We start from the raw sequence: 19,785 nt of genomic DNA on the forward strand, positions 1-19,785 counted from the left end.
CACACTTGTGGCATTGTTTTATTGGGAACAGGGGACCAATGACCTCGTAGTTTGATCCCTTTCCCCCTCTTTTAAACCAGCCAACATTTCTGATACCTCAGCTGTTGCCTCCCTGTGCATGGCTAGGAGTGGTTGCATGTGATTCTGATGCAATGGAACTCCCAGTTGTGGCCAGTGCGCCAGATGGTCCTTACTGTGGCTGTGTGGTGCCCATGGGGAGAGCCCCTGATTAGTGTGGACGGTATCAGGGTTGATGCTTTGCGTATGAAATTAACTGCAAATAACTGGCCATTCTTCTACAGCTGTCTCTTTGGTTGGCAATGGCTCATTGAATGCTGCTGCTTTCTCTTCCTGCCTCACCCTGGGAGGATGTTTAGGCTCGCCGGCTTAGGGTGAAACACTTTCCCTGCTATTTGGTCTGTACTAGAACTGACTGGGACACTTTCTCTGCCACAAAGTCGTTAATTTTTGTGGAAAATATCGAAGACAAGTTTGATAGTCTCTCAGCAAGATGCGATTGGATTTGTTGATCAGAACTACTACTGCTGCCTAATCTGCAGCTCTTAGTGCTTGTGACCATCTGGGCGACGTCCTGGCATCTGTTACTCCTCACAAGTCTTCAAAAATGGTTTAGGAAGTCATCTTCCATATGGACCTTATCCTTCAAACTGATAAGGAGCTCCAGCCCAATCTGGGACGACGAATTGTTTATTTTATTCGGCTTGTTCAGAAGTGCTGTAAGGACAGTTACAGCAATACTGGCATGTTTATTCTGGCATTTGAGGGAGATACCCTCCTTGAAAAAGTCAAGGCTATATGTTTTCAGTGTGATGTGAAGCTATATGAGGTGTTTCCAATGTTTGCATTTCAGACATGTCTTCCCACTGTATGGAGGACCTACTATGTGGTGAATGTGGATACCCACTCTGATAGGGGAGCCCCAGTGTTCTGCTTCCTGTGTGTATTAATTGTCATGACTGTTACTCTCCATGTTCGCCAGACTGCCAGTTTACAAGAAGGAAAACGAGATACAGGAGTATAAATCTCTTGGTCATGTACCCTACACTGATGCTTGTCATAAATATAATTATCTTCACCCTGTGTTGACGACATATGATTTTGCATTTGTTATGTCCTTTTCCCCTTTCTCCCTCCTCCTTACCTCATCCCGCCTTCCTCTTCTATCCCCCTCATATGCTGCAGCTCCCACCATACCCCCCCCCCCCCTCTGAGTGTCGCTCTCATTCCCTAGTTGGAGAAGACTTTCCCTTTTATTGCACTAGCTGGTGATAAGGCTCCCTCCCGGGACCTCTCCCCCCGACATCTCCCAGGCTAGAGATGTGCTGCCATACCTCTCGTGTGACCCATAAGTCAGTGTGCCCCAAGGCCGTCCACTCCCTCTGTTCTGGATTTTGCAGTAGCCTGCTTTCTTTCTGTGCCCTGCCATCCTCGACCTCCCTCACGAAAGCAGAGGAGGAGAAGGAGCAGCATATTTCCCTGGGCCAGACCCCCCCCCCCCAATCCCCCCCTCTGGTGACCCCTGGAGGTGCAATCTCCCCCTCACAACATGAGCCCGACCTCTTATTTATGGATGTCACCGTATCCTCATTGGTGACAAGTGGGGACTCAGCAGCTCTGTCCTGTGCTTATTCAATTTAACTGTGGTGGATACTACTATCACCTATCAGAGTTGCAATCCCCTGTTTTCTTTTGTTCGGCAGATATGTGTCATTCTCCAGGAATCCCACTTACTGATGCTCACTTACAGACCCCTCATGGGTTCCGTGCATCTGTTGGAACTGGATCAGCATTTGCATGTTGTCCATATGGACATTGTTAGTACAAGGATCCCCCTTTGTACCACACTGAAAGCAGTTGACATCTGGGTCTACTTGGACTCTGTGGTCATGGTTTGCCATCTCTGTCTCCCTCCTGACAGGCCACCTACACTTGCAACCTGCCATCCTTCAGCAACTCCCACCTCCCTTCCTCCTCCACGGGGTTTCTAATGCCCATCACCCTATATGGCACTCAGTCTTCAGGCCACAAGTGACCCATCGGGACCATCTGACCGCCATGTCATCCTCAGTTGAGAATGCGGATAGGAGGGGCGTGTGGTCAGCACACTCCCGGCCATTATGATGGTTTTATTTGACCGGAGCCGCTACTATTCGGCTGAGTAGCTCCTCAATTGGCATCACGAGGCTGAGTGCATCCCGTAAAATGGCAGCAGCCCATGGCGGCCTGGATGGTCACCCATCCAAGTGCCGGCCACACACGACAGCGCTTAACTTCGGTGATCTCACGGGAACCGGTGTATCCACTACGGCAAGGCCGTTGCCCACCCTGTATCTGGCAGTACTTTTTCGTCTAGTCGGGGGCTCCTCATTGACCAGTTTCTTGTGGACCATGACCTGTGACTTTTTAATAATGGTTCCTCTTCTCATTTCAGTGCTGCCTATGGCACCTTCTCTGCCGTTGGTCTGTTGCTTACTTTCCCTCCTCTTCTTCTTTCCTGATACTGGTCACCGCATGATAACCTCTGGAAATACCTCCCAGGTCATGTTTACACCTTCGTCAGGTTGTATCAATGAAGTTGTTCATCCTCTGGTTGTACTATCTTTAAACATTCCGTCCCAAAGCCCGTTACTTAATCAAACTGAGGAAGGGGATGTATTGCATTGTCTCCTCCCTAGGTTCTTCTGTTCCTTTTTCATGGGTGTGGGCTACATTCCGCACCCTTCGCGGTTGTCAGTGGCAGTCTTCCATTCCAGGCCTTTCCCTTCCAGGTAGCTTTTGTATACAGATCCATCAGTTCTTGCGGAGCACCTTGTGACCCATTTTGTGATGGCATCAGCATCATTGCACTATTCAGCTGCTTTCCTCCTCTGGAAACTGTGGGTTGAAGCTTCCCACTATTGTTTTAACCCTTGTCAGGTGAAATCTTAACAATGAATCTTGTACTAAATGGGAACTTCTTTTCCCCTCTCAGTGGACGGACATTATTATGGTTGCTACTCTTAAGCCTGACAAGGATCCGTTGTTCCTGATAAATATTGGCCAGTCAATCTGATTAAAGTCCCGTGCAAGTTATTTGAATGGACAGTGGCTTGTCGGCTCAGTTGGGTTCTTATATCTCCTTACCAGTGTAGCTTTTAGGAGGGATGGTCTCCAGTCGATCATCTGCTTTGATTGGGAACACATTTCGGTAGGCGTTTTTTCAGCAGTGCTATGTAGTTGCAGTTTTCTTTGATCTTCATAAGGCCTGTGACACAGCTTGGTGCTATCACATCTTACTTACCCTGCACAAGTGACTTCTTCAAGGCCCTCTCCCAATTTCTATTCGCCACTTTCTGTCACACAGCTCATTCAGTGTATGGGTTGACACCATTCTCAGCTCTCTGCAGATCCCAGGGCTCAATATTAAGTGCCCTTTTTCCCATCACTATTAATGGTATTGTGCCATCTGCCAGTCCTTGGTCAGCCCTGCTTTGTATGTGGATGGTTTCTGTATTTGGGCTAGCTCCCACTCTGTCACCTCTAGGGAGCAACAGCTCCATGATGCCATCCAGCGTACTCCTGCATGGACACCTTCACACGGTTTTTAATCCTCTCTCCTTAAGCCAAGGGTGGTGCATTTTTGTCGTCATGCTACTGTCCATCCTGATCCGGAGCTCTACCTCGATGCGCAGCATCTGACAGTGGTAACCCAGTTCAATTTCTTTGGTCTTCTTTCTGCCAACAAGCTAACATGGTTGCTCCATTGTCTGCCTTCTGATGGTTGGCTGTTTTCATAAACTCAATTTCTTCACTTCCTTGCCCACACCTCTTGGGGCACAGATCGATTTCGCCACCTTTATTGGGCATTAATTCTGTCTCGTGTGAACTATGTTTGTCAAGTTAATGGTTCAAATGCCCCTTCCACACTGCTCTTCGACCTGGTTCACTATTATTGGTATCCATTTAGTCACCGGTGCCTTTTACACAAGCCCTGTGGATAATGTATTTTGCTGGACTGCCAGCACCTTTCGGCTCTTCACATTAAATCCTCCCGCCTTTCTCGTCTCGGAGGTTAGGGGACAACCCTCTCCTGGTTATGTATTTTTGGATTTTCTTTGTGTAATTGATTTGTTCTCTGTGATCTAAGTACCTGAATTTCCCTCTGAAATTGGAGTTCCTTAGTTAGCATTGGCGTCGGTTAAGGAGGCCTTGGTCTTGCCTCCACACTGGCCAGAATTCCCTGCCCCCCCTCCCCCCTTTTCCTCCATTTTGTCTGGTCCTTTGTGCTGTTTCGCCATTTCTTGTGTCTTCCTCTCCTGCTGTTGTCTCTTTGTGTCATGATCGTGGTATGGAATTGGGATCGGGAAAGCTTGGCGACAGTGCCTGGTGCCCCAACACACGTAGTGTGTCTGGGGTGCCCATGTTGTCAACATTCCTCCCCCCCCCCCCCGCCCCCTGCTCTCCCTCCTGGTCTTTATTTATGTAGTTCTTCCCTACGCTTCTGCCATCTTAGGTCATGACCTTGCAATGAGCCAACCAACGAACCAAACTGCCCTCAATCTGATAATCTAGCTGCAGTGCTATGGTGGACGCTAGTGGATTGGTTACCATCTGGAGTATAAATAGTACTCCTACCATGATTCATGTCTACTCTTGGTTTGTGAGTCAAGCTCTTGCTACATAAATAGAACTAGAGTGATCAGTTTCAGAGCTTAGTTTGCAACTGCATCAACTAGGTGAACAGATGTTAACCCTTAGCCGCTTGGTCTGAGCGGATGCCAAAAGTGTTGACAGAGTAGTTCTTCCATTCTCTCTGCCTTTGGGAACTGACACTCCTCTTCCACCTTTGAGACCATTTTATCTGTAATCCTAGGCAGAGGCCCTCACAAGGTGCTACCATCCAGAGCCAGATGGATCCAGGTTTTTTAAAGAGTTTTTTCTCCTACCCCTCCTCATTCCTCAGCATTCGCGATATGAGACCCCAGGCCTTTGCCATAATAATAATGACAGTAATAATAATGGTTATTATTATAATAACAATAGTTATCAGCTCTAGCAATCCAACCATTTTTCTATAACACCATATTTCAAAAGATTCACTTCTATATAGTGCTACACAGAGACTGATAATTTTTGAAAAAACTTGTGAACTCTTAAATTTATATTTGTTTGTAAAGTATTGCTTTTTTCAGAAATTCTTTTGCTTGTATTCCCAGTTTGCATTTTACATCCTTTTTGCTTTAGCCTCACATTTCTTTAATGTTCATCCTCTAACCTGCAATGCCTGACAGATTGAAATTGTTGCCAGACCAGTGCTCGAAGTCAGAACTTTGCCTTTAAGCGCAATGCTTGTGCTAACAGAGCTACTCAGGCACGACTTGTAACCTGCCCTTGCAGCTTTACTTCTGTCAATACCTCTCTTACCTTCCAAACTTCAAAGATATTATCTTGCATACCCCCATACCTTGCGTGACTAGGGGATGGAGGAGTCTACATAATAAGTTCTTAGTATTATTGTTGAGCAATGAAAAGCCTCTATTAGTAAGCTATAAAATATGTTTTCTGTGCATTGCTAAGGTACTTCATGCAAATATTGAGATAATTTCTTGAATGAGGCCATAGCAGTTTCTTTCTCTTTCCTTGCCCAACTTGGATATAGTTAAGGTGAAAGAACATCCGTGAACTTAAAAGTGAGCTTGGTGCTGCTGTTTCATGCTTCTGCCACAACCAATCATGTGACACAATTTTGTATACATGTCATTGGCAGTGCCTCAGTGTTGCCACAGCTCTGTAGACACTGGCAGCCTTTTGTGCTTCATGGTTAAAAACTGGTAGCAGCACTCCAGCTGTTGGGCCCTTCTCTTGCTGTATGAAGTGTGGTGCTCAGTCGCTGGTGTTGTCCACATCAGTGATATTAATTTCTAATTTTCCATCCGTTGTGGATAAATCTTATGTTCTCTTTATTGAACATAGATAAAGGATTATACCAGATTTCCAAATTGACATGTCTCTTCGGAAACTATTGTGAGGACAAGGAGAGAATTATTTGATCAGGCAGTGAGAGGCTAGCTCTTAGTTCATAAATACCCTTATTTTGTAACACATTCCCCTTTTAGGACAGTGCTAATTATCCAATATCCATTGAATAGATTCGGTCCTTTAAGTATGTTTCTGGAAGATCTGCAAAATCTCCAACTCCAGTCTCTTCATTTTCAAGTCAGAACTCTGTAAATGTTGGTGGATGTCAGACTGTCAGATCAGGCGAGTAGGAGAATGGGTGTTTTAACTATTTGATGTACTAATCCCCATGTTATCCTGCTGCCAAACCACATTTGTTGGCTACTGCATTATCCTGATTCTTCATCTTTCCTTCTTTTGAAGTTCGGGCTGCTCATTATAAGTTCTTTGCATTTAGTTGGTCCAGATTAATCACTTAGTATTTTTTAATCCCCGTGTTATCCTGCTGCCAAACCACATTTGTTGGCTACTGTATTATCCTGATTCTTCATCTTTCCTTCTTTTGAAGTTCGGGCTGCTCATTATAAGTTCTTTGCATTTAGTTGGTCCAGAATAATCACTTAGTATTTTTTGTATATTGTTTTTAAGGAAGAAAGAAGTCCATTTGCGTTTCACAAAATCTTTCTAGCAGATGAAATTGGCTTCGCCATTTTAGTGTTAACTCATTGGCTTCTACCTACTGCTGTAATTCACATTTTTCATGTGAAAAGAAGTTGCCTGCATCCTGTCCACAATAACAAATCTGCACACACATGCAATAATTAGGATTGTTTCTAAGTTGTGACAGTCACTCGTAAGAAAAGTGTTTTGAATTTGCTGTTGTCATTGTCGAACAAATTCATCATACATCCTTTACAGAGTTTCTTATTGTTAGTTCTGGATTTAAATATACCATACTTTTTTCGTCGATATGCTTATAGTGCCAGCTATTACAAGAACCTCTAATCAGTGGTCATCCGCTTGTTGCGTGCTATCATTCTTTACCAACCAAATCAGGCAGAGTAGGTGTTACGACACTCATCTCATAATCATGAGAATGGAATTTGCTCTGTCTGATCAATCCAATTTAGGTTTCTGTGGGTTTTCTAAATTTCAGCAAATCCTGGGATGGTTTTTCTGTAAGGCTATGGCCAACCATTTCTCATATCCTCAGAAAAAAGATTCTTATAAATTTAACAGTGTAGGAAGAGATAGTTTGGTACTTAAAAACTGTAAAGAACACATGTTAAGTTGCAGTCATACACAATTAAGATACTTACCCAAAGCATATGGGTGCAGCCTTCATTAGCAAAAGAGCAACAGAGAAACACACACCATTCTTGCACACAATCAAGCACATGTGACTGCTAATTTCAGCAGCTCTGGCCAGAGTGCAACTGTCATGTGGGGTGGCAGCAGTAATCTGGAAGGGTCGGGGAAGGGGGAGGAGTAGTAGTGTACAGTTGGGGGAACTTATAAATTTCATATGTACCGTATGTATTTAGAGATACTTGTTTTCACTGTGTTAATGATCCCTTTATGAATAAATAAGTAGGCCCAAATAAATTGTTTCAATTTTTGGTTGTGACTGTTCAGTGTCCTTCATACAGCTCTGCCTCAACAGAAATAAAATTGTGTTTGAAGTTCTCATAATTTTTTGTTAATGTGACAGTTGAAGTAGTGTTGTTGTGTATGCTTCATTCAGAAGTATAAACTGGGGTACCATGCCAAATCATTTGATTTAGAAGGTTTATCACCAATGGAAACTCATGAGGACCAGCAGCCTCATTTTAAACATTCAGTAAACAAGCCTCAAGATTTAAACGTGATTGTACTTGAGTTGGGAATGTTCCACGTAAACGGTGTCCTAATATTGCAGTCATAGATGAAACATTGAAAAAGTGTATAATATTGATTTGTATTTGTCAAAGCTGTATCAAACAGCTGATGTTATAGATGTAACTAAAGAGAGCACAGTGCCTTTTACCTTGAGCATTACCCATCAGAAAACTTTGCACATAATGGGTGATGCATTTGTTGAAGAATGACTAGAAGTCTGTTTTAAGTAGGATCCAACTTTGTACCAAACCCTGCCTGGATGAGCTGTGGGCCCACTATTTCAGAAACAAAATGCAATCAAAACAGTGGATGGGTGCAGGGGCCCTTCACCGTAATAGTGAAGTGGATTTTATCTGCTGGAAGGGTTGTGGTCATTGTTCCCTGGGTTGCAAAATGTGTTCTTATCGATTGTGTTGCAATGAGTAAAACCATAGCTGACAGTGACCTTCCTCTAAAATTTTCTTCTCCTGTGAGAAACTGTTCCACATCAAGGCATCCTGGAGCAGTAAAGTGACTGAGCTTTCAGGTTGGAATAAGGAAAAGATAGATTGCTGATCACCATAAAAATGACATGTTGGCCTGCAGACATGCACAACAGTTGTGTGTGAGGTTGCTTGCTTGCATGTGTGTGTGTGTGGGGGGAGGGGGGGGGGGGTTCTGACGAAGGCTGCAGCCGAAAGCTCTTGTGAAATTGTGTTTTCATTGTGCTGTAATTGAACCAGTTTTTTGGATCAATTGACACATTTCAATGCCTGTCTGCACTTGTCATTGTTGTACTGGAAGATGGAGTGCTATAATTTCTTCAGTTAACACTTTCTGGTCAACAGCAGTTGACACTAGTGATCCCAGGGATAATTGCAGTGGGAAAGGAATTGCATTTTTGGTTCAGCAAGTTAGAAGAATATGACTAATTTTTTCTGTGTGTAAATTACAATATATCTGAACACTTAAAGTGGTCCCTAGTACTGTCCTAATTTAGTGTGACACAGTAACAGCAGCTTTAAAGAGATTATCTCTCACACTTGTGGGGCAAGCTGATTGCTATGGCTGTCTTGAAGCCAGGGCACTGTAATGCCTTTTTTCCAGACAGTGTAAAAGAGGGCCTTAAACTGAAAGTGAACTGTCACCTTACTTGGGTTATTAAGACTAATAGATTGATCAGCTATGCTTGATACACATTCAGGGAGTAGTATTCTTCCATTGATAACTTGATTGTGCTGGGCACAGCTGAACTGTACATGTGCTTTTTGATTGGTTTAGTTGTAATACATGTGGAAGTCATAAATAGTTTAGCAGTTTCTTAGGTGTAATTTCAGAGCACACCTTACAAAATGTTAATAGTCATTTCTTTACGGGTGATTTCCAGTATTGTGTTTGGAATGCACTATCAGTTTTATATACCTAAGAGACATAGAGAACCTATTTTCCTGCTCCTGATATTGAACAATTTCGTGAGCTGTTGGCTCTCATACCACACTTTGTAACTTTACAGTTGATCATCAACAGGCTGTAGAAGCTTGTCTAATAATGAGGTTTTAATATCTATTCAGACTCTTATATATACTGTCCCAATTTAATTTTTTGAACTTTGCGTGAGGGAGACTGCTTCAAATAGTAAAGTGTTGGTGAGGTTAAATATTGGGTGGTTGCTTCACCTGTAAGGTCACAGGAAGGTCCCCTACACATTGAACACTTGACAGCTCGAGCTAGGGAGCAGTTGTGCTTTTACAGACTGTTTCTTGACTCCTCCTGTGTCGTGTATGGGTCTGGAAGGGTGTCGTGCTTGAAGATCTTGGAAACAGTGTATTGCAAGGACAGGACTTCTCTGTTAATTAAGGTTTGTATTGGTAATGGTAAACTGTCACTTTTCACCTGAAACTGTAAGGCTGCAGGTGTAGAAGCAATATAGGATATGACACCTGTTACATTATGTTCTTGTAATGCTGTGGCAGTGAAAATTGATATGTGGTGCCTACATGTTATTTTATGTTGCCAGCAAAAGAACAAGACCTTTGCTGTCTTGTTAGCATGGACATAAAGAAACAAGTTAAATGTTTTGTGGGGAAAGTTGTTATTTTGAGAGCTCACTTCTGATCTCTTTGGTGTAAAAATTGGAAGAAGAAAACTTTCAAAAATGTCTAGGGATAATGAGTCTTCACAGTTACAAATATATTCTAAGTGTTATCTTTCTTTCTTTTCCAGGACAGTGATATCAGCATATTGTGAGAAAGTGATTGCTAACCAACTGGATTCAAGTTTTGAATCAATTGAAAAGGGGTTAGGTTTTGTGCAGCCGAGCAGACTTGGGAATACTTTCTTTCCCCACAGTACCTTGGCATACAAATTGTAATTTGTTTTCTTTTTGGTGTATATTTCATTTTATGGTGGAAAGAATTAGGACATTTTCAAAGTGCCTTAGGGTGAAAATTCACAATTTGGCATATTTTTTTTTAGTTTCTTGGACTGTTGTCAATCTTTCTTCTTTTTCACATATTGTATCAGTATTCCACCATTAGTTAGTTATTTGATTTATACTAGTACATATTTTTGTGTTAGTTGTATTGGCCTCTGTAATATTTATTAGTGCTGAAAAATCTTGATGTGCATAATCCATTTCCTGTAAGATACCAGTGTTAATGTTAGAGAGAGAATGAGAGAGAGAGAGAGAGAGAGAGAGAGAGAGAGAGAGAGAGAGAGAGAGAGAGAATATTAAATAGGATGTACCTGAGTTTGCAGAACTTTGCAAGTGAAAGATAAAGTGCAGACATTTTTGCATGTTTAAATCCTAGTTTTAACTTACGTGTGGAGGGTAGCGAATAATTTCTTCTGCATACAAATGCATGTGGATGCCCCTGCTTTACATCTCAGAAAATGATAGTAATTATCTATGATGACGAGTTTTTCAGACACATGACTTTATCAAATGGCAAGTGAGAATGGCTATGTGCTTCATATTTTGAGACGAAATTTCTCAAGTTTGGTATGCAACAGAAGACAGTGTATTTGTACTGAGATGTTACCTTGTTTTACTTTCCCCCCATCCTTCCCTTATTTTTCTCCTAGTCATGCTGCTCTTTCAAAATATAGCATGTGGAATAAAACAGGGACTAATATTTGCTGTGCAGTGTTTCCCCCTTGAGATTTTGATCCTCCACAATTTTGTGTTCTGTTCAAAATGTGAAAGGCTTTTGATAAGCAATGTGCAGCATAAATAATTTTATGTGATTTTTAGTTGATGCTCAATTGACACATTGTCAAACGTTGACAATGAATGACGGTTTAGACAGAAAACAGGAGCAGGAGTTTGACATCCAGCCACCATGTGGTGCTGTTCAGGGCACATAGCTATTTTTACTGTGTCAAAGAGATCCTAGAAACTCTCTCTGCGTGTTTGTTGACAAATTATGATTGCCTACTCATGTATAAAATTCTGGTAGTAGTGCATTTTAACTAGACCATTTATGAGGAGTTACATAAAAAGCTACTTTACAGCATCACAGTGCAGGTTCGAAGTATTGCTGTTTTGTTTTGTTTGTGTTATGTTTAGCAGAAATTCTTGTGTGTGCAGAGCCTTTTGGTTACCATTTATTGCTCTCTGCAACTAGTTGTTAATTATTTAGTGTAATTGACTGCAATTTTTGTAATCTTTCTTGATAGTCCAACAGTGATATGAAACTTATTGTTCCTTTCTTCAGAAACTACAAATTTCTTGTATTGTGTTTTCTGTCACCATTTGTGTTTTATACTATTTGTGTGTTATACTATTAATGAGGTTGTTACATTATTGCATTTGTTGGAAATGAGACTGAAAAGAAAATTTTCCTCTGTTGTATGTAACTTCTTCATATTACACTATATAGCAAGGTGGATCATCCGACCATTGAAGAATTTAACATCCAGTCGTGCTACTAATGGTAATGCAAGGATGCTTTTCATATACACATTATATAGCCATCTCCTATCACACTATTTTACTCTCGTATTTTATTTACAAGTTTTTATAAAAGAAACTTAAGTTACTGGAGTTCACGTAACTTTTCTTCTTTCCTTTTGGTTCCTTGTTCACATCAGTATATATTTGTCATAAATCATTTTTAATGTCTTCCACCTCTATGTACAACCATCTTATGCTGTAGTTGGGTCTACCGTAATATGCACTGCACTTCATCGTTTGACAATAGTCTCTTAAATGGCTGCAATTTCAGTGCTGTGTTCTGTTTGTTTCCACCCTTCTGGAAACGTCTTCCATAATAAACAGCATTGTCAAGTGACAGAAAGTAATTCCTTGTTTATTAATTTTATATTTTAAATTTTGTAGTTGCTGGATGTGATATTTCAAGTAACAATGCAGTTTTTGATTTCTGCCTTGATTTTAAATTTGAAGCCTGAAATCGTCCTGTGCATGCATACAGCCATGGATCAATTATTAATGGTTTCTGAAGGCCATTCCTAACACTACTAAAGTAGCAAGCATTTCATTGGGGTTTGGTGTCACACTTAATGGCACAGCTCTCCCTCCAGTTGAGCAGCAACACTTGTATGTGAGATGTCAGTTGCATTGCTAAATTTATGTTTGAATGGTATGTAAACATTTATTTTCTTGGAGTGGCAGTAATTTTAAAATAGTTTACCTTTTTTTTTGTCTGCAAGTACTATGGTCTATACATGGTGATTTTTTCCAGTATATTGATTTATCTGTGAATTGTTAATTGTTTTATTGATTATTTAATACTTGCTTATATTGTGTACTTGTTCACATACAGTATTTAGAAAGCAAGTGGATAATATATGTTCTACCTATTTTGTCCCCCTCACTCCCAGCTTTTGTAACTCCCACAGCATTTTAAACTTCATTACTTTTAAGAATTGTACCTTGTAACGATGTTCATGTTTAATTTAATATCTACTGTTCTGGAAAACTGTCAGAAATGGTTATCCACTTCATATTTGCCTGTGAGAGGAAATCATTTGTTAACACCTCTAAAACCCTGATGTGTAAGATTATTCATAAAATCAGTGTTTCCTAAGAACTGTGATCTCATTTTAGATGTTTAAGATTCATCAATATATAAATACATGTATTCATTTTCATTCAGAGTTTTTATTTCTTCTAGAGCAATATTTGTATTATTTTTTAATGTGTATAGTTTCTGTAACTTGTGGATTGTCATTAAATACATTAAGAATTTATGTGCTTGTCACTCATAAGATTGTGTGTGCACTAATGCCATTGACTTATTTCAATACTTATACTTCATAAAAATGTAGGCGAAACTCTGGGACAGAGAGCAGACTAGTTATCAGAAAATATAGTTACTGAGTATCAGTATATGTAAATAATATTTTCTCTTATTTATGTAACAATTTGGGAAACTATTATGTGTTACACTTGTCAATTTTTGTCTTGTGAAGGGCATGTTTATTTGCTAACACATAATGGAGCCATTGCAATTTCATATTGTACCCAGCAGTATTACAAGTGTCATGAAAAGGTGTCAAACACTGCTGACGGGAACATTCTCCATGTGTGCGTGTGTACAGAGTCACTTGTAACCAGCTGCTGTACTGTTAAATGTATGGTCTTCCTGTGGTAAACATGTTCTTTTGTAGACATTCAGCTGCAGATTTGCGAAGATGTATTTGTTTTCTATTCCAGAATAGTGAAGTGGAGAAAGGAAAGACAGTTCTCTTAATAAAATTTGTGTTCATGGACACTCATATCTCTGGGAAGTTGTATTTCTCTTGAGTTAAGCACAGACACAACTGCAACTTGTATTATGCATGCAAAACACATGTCAGTAACATGAGGATGATGCTGGTGAATAATTAGTGTAGTTCCCTTGTATGAAAACTTTATTGCTTTGTAATTATATTTGTCATCTTACTTTTCCACCAAAATGAAATAAAATATTGAGAATATGATTTTAATTTTATTTTTGGACCAAATAAATTTCAACATAAAAAGTTAATTAACTACTTGTGTTGCTTTAAAATAGAGGCAGTGTGTTGTCCTTTCTGTGCATGCACTGGAGCATGTGGATGACTGTACATTGGCAATTTTTGTTTTCGCAATATGTTTGTTTTAATGGCTGAAAAAAAAATGGCGCCATAAAAGATGCAAAGGAGATTTGTCCACATATGACATGCATTGTGGACCCCCAAGAATTTAGTGGTACACAGCTGTTTGTCAGTTGTGTCTTACTGCTTTTAATAAGAGCAAGAAAACGAAACTGTAAACCGTCACAAATGGTTTTTTGTGATGAATAAATCTGCTCCAGTTTTAGTCAACAAATCCTTTATTTTGATAAAATAATACACATGATCTGGTTTCCAGGATGTAAATTCCAGAAAACAAAGAAAGATTCTTCATACAGTTAATTAACATTAAAAGAGCCCATACAAACGTGAACATCAGGTTATATCTTGATTGTGTATGAGAGAGTCATACCAGTCATGTAAAAAGTCCAGCAAATTTATCAAGTAGCGTGCAAGATCCTGTACAAGTGAGGTTCAGAGTCAACCAGTACCACACCAGGTAAACGGGATCTAACTGAAAAGAAATGAGTGCAACAGCAAACAAGCACACATTGCCAGCTAAACATAACCTATGAAGCAACTGCAAACAAATAGGCATTGCATGGGGCTTAAGAAGTTAAAATGAAGGCATAAAAGTCATATAACACCAATTTGTGAACCTCAAACGAAGGTTAACATATAAGTGCTCAGCCTCCAGCATATTATGGAAATCCAGCACAACTGGTCAGCAGACTGCTGTGCGAACCGTAATGGTACTTCTACGTACACATAAACATCGGAGAGTAGCCCCTGCCACTGGAACTATTACCAAGGGTGGGAAGGATAGTTGAAAAGACATCATAGCTAACAACATGGCTGCACTCCCATGTTTCCTCCCAAATGCCATCTGCTACCAGTAGCGCTAAAACCACCTAAATTATTCACGGCATTAGCTAAGATAAGCCTGGTAAAAAGCAAACAATAAAAGCAAAACATGCAATGCATAATGAAATTGTCAGGAAATAAAATTGATAAAACAGTAGGACAAAATATAAAGCTACTAAAACCATAGTATAAAATATACGAGGGTCATTCAATAAATAATGCCCCAATTTTTTCTCAAAACCTATTTATTGTAAAGAGTCAGAATCTGCTGACAATATACATCAACATGTTGTGTCCATTTTGTATTTTTGTAGGTACCGTATTTACTTGAATCTTAGCCACACTTGAATCTAAGCCGCACCTGAAAAATGAGTCTCGAAATCAAGAAAAAAAAAAATTTCCCGCATCTAAGCTGCACCTGAAATTTGAGACTCGAAATTCAAGGGGGGAGAAAAGTTTTAGGCCACACCTCCAAATCAAAACAAAGATGGTCCATTGTAATATGAGACACAATTAGGCTGAATGAATGATGATACAGCTACAGTAATTTGGTTTGAGCCGTAAGCTTAGCAGTTAAGCTTTACCAGGTAGCCATTGCTATGCGTCAGGCGCTCCGTCCTTATTTATACGGGCGGGTCTGCAAGATCCGGGCGGTCGCAGAGGGTGGGCTTACTGATAGTTGGGAGCTCCAACGTCAGGCGCGTAATGGGGCCTCTTAGGGAAATGGCAGCAAGAGAGGGGAAGAAAACCAATGTGCACTCCGTGTGCATACCGGGGGGAGTCATTCCAGATGTGGAAAGGGTCCTTCCGGATGCCATGAAGGGTACATGGTGACCCATCTGCAGGTGGTCGCTCATGTCGGCACCAATGATGTGTGTCGCTATGGATCGGAGGAAATCCTCTCTGGCTTCTGGTGGCTATCTGATTTGGTGAAGACTGCCAGTCTCGCTAGCGGGATGAAAGCAGAGCTCACCATCTGCAGCATCGTCGACAGGACTGACTGCGGACCTTTGGTACAGAGCCGGGTGGAGGGTCTAAATCAGAGGCTGAGACGGTTCTGCGACCGTGTGGGCTGCAGATTCCTCGACTTGCGCCATAGGGTGGTGGGGTTTCAGGTTCCGCTGGATAGGTCAGGAGTTCACTACACGCAACAAGCGGCTACACCGGTAGCAGGGGTTGTGTGGCGTGGGCTGGGCAGTTTTTTAGGTTAGATGGCCATGGGCAAGTACAGAAATGGCAACAGCCTCAACGGGTGTGGGGCAAAGTCAGGACATGCGGGGACCAAGCAGCAATCGGTATTGTAATTATCAACTGTCGAAGCTGCATTGGTAAAGTACCGGAACTTCAAGCGCTGATAGAAAGCACCGAAGCTGAAATCGTTATAGGTACAGAAAGGTGGCTGAAGCCAGAGATAAATTCTGCCGAAATTTTTACAAAGGTACAGACGGTGTTTAGAAAGGATAGATTGCATGCAACCGGTGGTGGAGTGTTCGTCGCTGTTAGTAGTAGTTTATCCTGTAGTGAAGTAGAAGTGGATAGTTCCTGTGAATTATTATGGGTGGAGGTTACACTCAACAACCGAGCTAGGTTAATAATTGGCTCCTTTTACCGACCTCCCATCTCAGCAGCATTAGTGGCAGAACAACTGAGAGAAAATTTGGAATACATTTCACATAAATTTTCTCAGCATGTTATAGTCTTAGGTGGAGATTTCAATTTACCAGATATAGACTGGGACACTCAGATGTTTAGGACGGGTGGTAGGGACAGATCATCGAGTGACATTATACTCAGTGCACTATCTGAAAATTACCTCGAGCAATTAAACTGAGAACCGACTCATGGAGATAACGTCTTGGACCTACTGATAACAAACAGACCCGAACTTTTCGACTCTGTATGTGCAGAACAAGGAATCAGTGATCATAAGGCTGTTGCAGCATCCCTGAATATGGAAGTTAATAGGAATATAAAAAAAGGAAGGAAGGTTTATCTGTTTAGCAAGAGTAATAGAAGGCAGATTTCAGACTACCTAACAGATCAAAACGAAAATTTCTGTTCCGACACTGACAATGTTGAGTGTTTATGGAAAAAGTTCAAGGCAATCGTAAAATGCGTTTTGGACAGGTACGTGCCGAGTAAAACTGTGAGGGACGGGAAAGACCCACCGTGGTACAACAACAAAGTTAGGAAACTACTGCGAAAGCAAAGAGAGCTTCACTCCAAGTTTAAACGCAGCCAAAACCTCTCAGACAAACAGAAGCTAAACGATGTCAAAGTTAGCGTAAGGAGGGCTATGCGTGAAGCGTTAAGTGAATTCGAAAGTAAAATTCTATGTACCGACTTGACAGAAAATCCTAGGAAGTTCTGGTCTTACGTTAAATCGGTAAGTGGCTCGAAACAGCATATCCAGACACTCCGTGATGATGATGGCATTGAAACAGAGGATGACACGCGTAAAGCTGAAATACTAAACACCTTTTTCCAAAGCTGTTTCACAGAGGAAGACCGCACTGCAGTTCCTTCTCTAAATCCTCGCACAAACGAAAATATGGCTGACATCGAAATAAGTGTCCAGTGTCCAAGGAATAGAAAAGCAACTAGAATCACTCAACAGAGGAAAGTCCACTGGACCTGACGGGATACCAATTCGATTCTACACAGAGTACGCGAAAGAACTTGCCCCCCTTCTAACAGCCGTGTTCCGCAAGTCTCTAGAGGAACGGAGGGTTCCAAATGATTGGAAAAGAGCACAGGTAGTCCCAGTCTTCAAGAAGGGTCATCGAACAGATACACAAAACTGTAGACCTATATCTCTGACGTCGATCTGTTGTAGAATTTTAGAACATATTGTTTGCTCGCGTATAATGTCGTTTCTGTAAAACCCACAATCTACTCTGTAGGAATCAACATGGATTCCGGAAACAGCGATCGTGTGAGATTCAACACGTTTTATTTGTTCATGAGACCCAGAAAATATTAGATACAGGCTCCCAGGTAGATGCTATTTTTCTTGACTTCCGGAAGGCGTTCGATACAGTTCCGCACTGTCGCCTGATAAACAAAGTAAGAGCCTACGGAATATAACACCAACTGTGTGGCTGGATTGAAGAGTTTTTAGCAAACAGAACACAGCATGTTGTTATCAATGGAGAGGCGTCTACAGACGTTAAAGTAACCTCTGGCGTGCCACAGGGGAGTGTTATGGGACCATTGATTTTCACAATATATATAAATGACCTAGTAGATAGTGTCGAAAATTCCATGCGACTTTTTGCGGATGATGCTGTAGTATACAGAGAAGTTGCAGCATTAGAAAATTGTAGCGAAATGCAGGAAGATCTGCAGCGGATAGGCACTTGGTGCAGGGAGTGGCAACTGTCCCTTAACATAGACAAATGTAGTGTATTGCGAATACACAGAAAGAAGGATCCTTTATTGTATGATTATATGATAGCAGAACAAACACTGGTAGCAGTTACTTCTGTAAAATATCTGGGAGTATGCGTGCGGAACGATTTGAAGTGGAATGATCATATAAAACTAATTGTTGGTAAGGCGGGTACCAGGTTGAGATTCATTGGGAGAGTGCTTAGAAAATGTAGTCCATCAACGAAGGAGGTGGCTTACAAAACACTCGTTCGACCTATACTTGAGTATTGCTCATCAGTGTGGGATCCGTACCAGATCGGGTTGACGGAGGAGGTAGAGAAGATCCAAAGAAGAGCGGCGCGTTTCGTCACAGGGTTATTTGGTAACCGTGATAGCGTTACGGAGATGTTTAATAAACTCAAGTGGCAGACTCTGCAAGAGAGGCGCTCTGCATCGCGGTGTAGCTTGCTCGCCAGGTTTTGAGACGGTGCATTTCTGGATGAGGTATCGAATATATTGCTTCCCCCTACTTATACCTCCCGAGGAGATCACGAATGTAAAATTAGAGAGATTAGAGCGCGCACGGAGGCTTTCAGACAGTCGTTCTTCCCGCGAACCATACGCGACTGGAACAGGAAAGGGAGGTAATGACAGTGGCACGTAAAGTGCCCTCCGCCACACACCGTTGGGTGGCTTGCGGAGTATAAATGTAGATGTAGATGTACCCTTCCTTTTTCACGTGCTTCGTCTGGTTTGAATTGATTGCTTATTTTTCTTTGATCTGATAAGTGCTGTTCTCTTTGTTATAGGTGTTTACGTCACTCTAGGCTGAAAATGCAGTACTGTACTGTGTCGTGCATTGTTTGTCACATTCTGATAATGAGTGTTTACGGTCTGTCGCCGCTCGCGGCATGGCTTGCTTTTGTGCACGCTACCACTGCTTACAATCATCTCATTAGCGAAACAATGGCAAGAGAGTGCTATTTGTTGTTACTTACACTGCTGCTTTCTTTGATAATGATCAACAAGAACCAAATAATAGACTGCGTAAGATAGAAGATGTTCTGAACGAGAGTTTAGCAAAAAGTTTTCTCCGTTTGAAAATCTTTGCAGATGCCTCTTTAGTACATTACATTCTGCACAGAAATTAGTCATCTTTGATTTAAAAACCTAGTCACTTGCCATGCTTCATTTCTGACTGTATCACTATTAGGCATAAGAATAATACGAATATAAGCATGACATGCTATTATATTCTTCCGTGTTTGCTGTTGTCTCACTCTAGTTTCGTAGTTTATTAGGCAGACAGGATTTAAATGAGATAGCAGCAAACACAAAAGAACACATGGCAAAATGATTATATTCATATTATTCTTATGGTGAAGAGAATACTGCATGTGATTCACAATTCATAGTTCCTATTAGCAACCATCTCTTCTCACAGGTAGGAAAGAATTCAGAACGTAGAGTTGGCCATATTGACGAACACCCCAAACAGTCTTGCCAGTTGGATTTTTGTAGTTCATTGAAACGCTGGTACATTCGAAGATGAACAATACGGAATTTGTATTTACTTCGTTGGATAATGTATGAAAATGCAGTGGTCGAAAATCGAGGAAGAGAAAAAAGCTCGTCTTCCACCTTTTTTTTATTTTTTTATTTATTTACTGACGCAGA

General features: G+C 41.1%; 1 protein-coding gene across 1 annotated transcript in view; it reads left to right on the forward strand.

The window, feature by feature from the left end:
* LOC124711411 (lysine-specific demethylase lid) overlaps positions 1 to 13,755 on the forward strand; it is a 42,064-nt gene extending 28,309 nt beyond the window's left edge. Inside the window, exon 2 of the mRNA XM_047241469.1 lies at positions 10,039 to 13,755. Coding sequence (XP_047097425.1) covers positions 10,039 to 10,062 — 24 coding nt within the window. The 3' untranslated portion in view covers positions 10,063 to 13,755. The remainder of the gene's footprint in view (positions 1 to 10,038) is intronic.
* The last annotated feature ends 6,030 nt before the right edge of the window (positions 13,756 to 19,785 follow it).

The sequence above is a fragment of the Schistocerca piceifrons genome, chromosome 8, assembly GCF_021461385.2.
Source record: "Schistocerca piceifrons isolate TAMUIC-IGC-003096 chromosome 8, iqSchPice1.1, whole genome shotgun sequence".
Taxonomy (NCBI): domain Eukaryota; kingdom Metazoa; phylum Arthropoda; class Insecta; order Orthoptera; family Acrididae; genus Schistocerca; species Schistocerca piceifrons.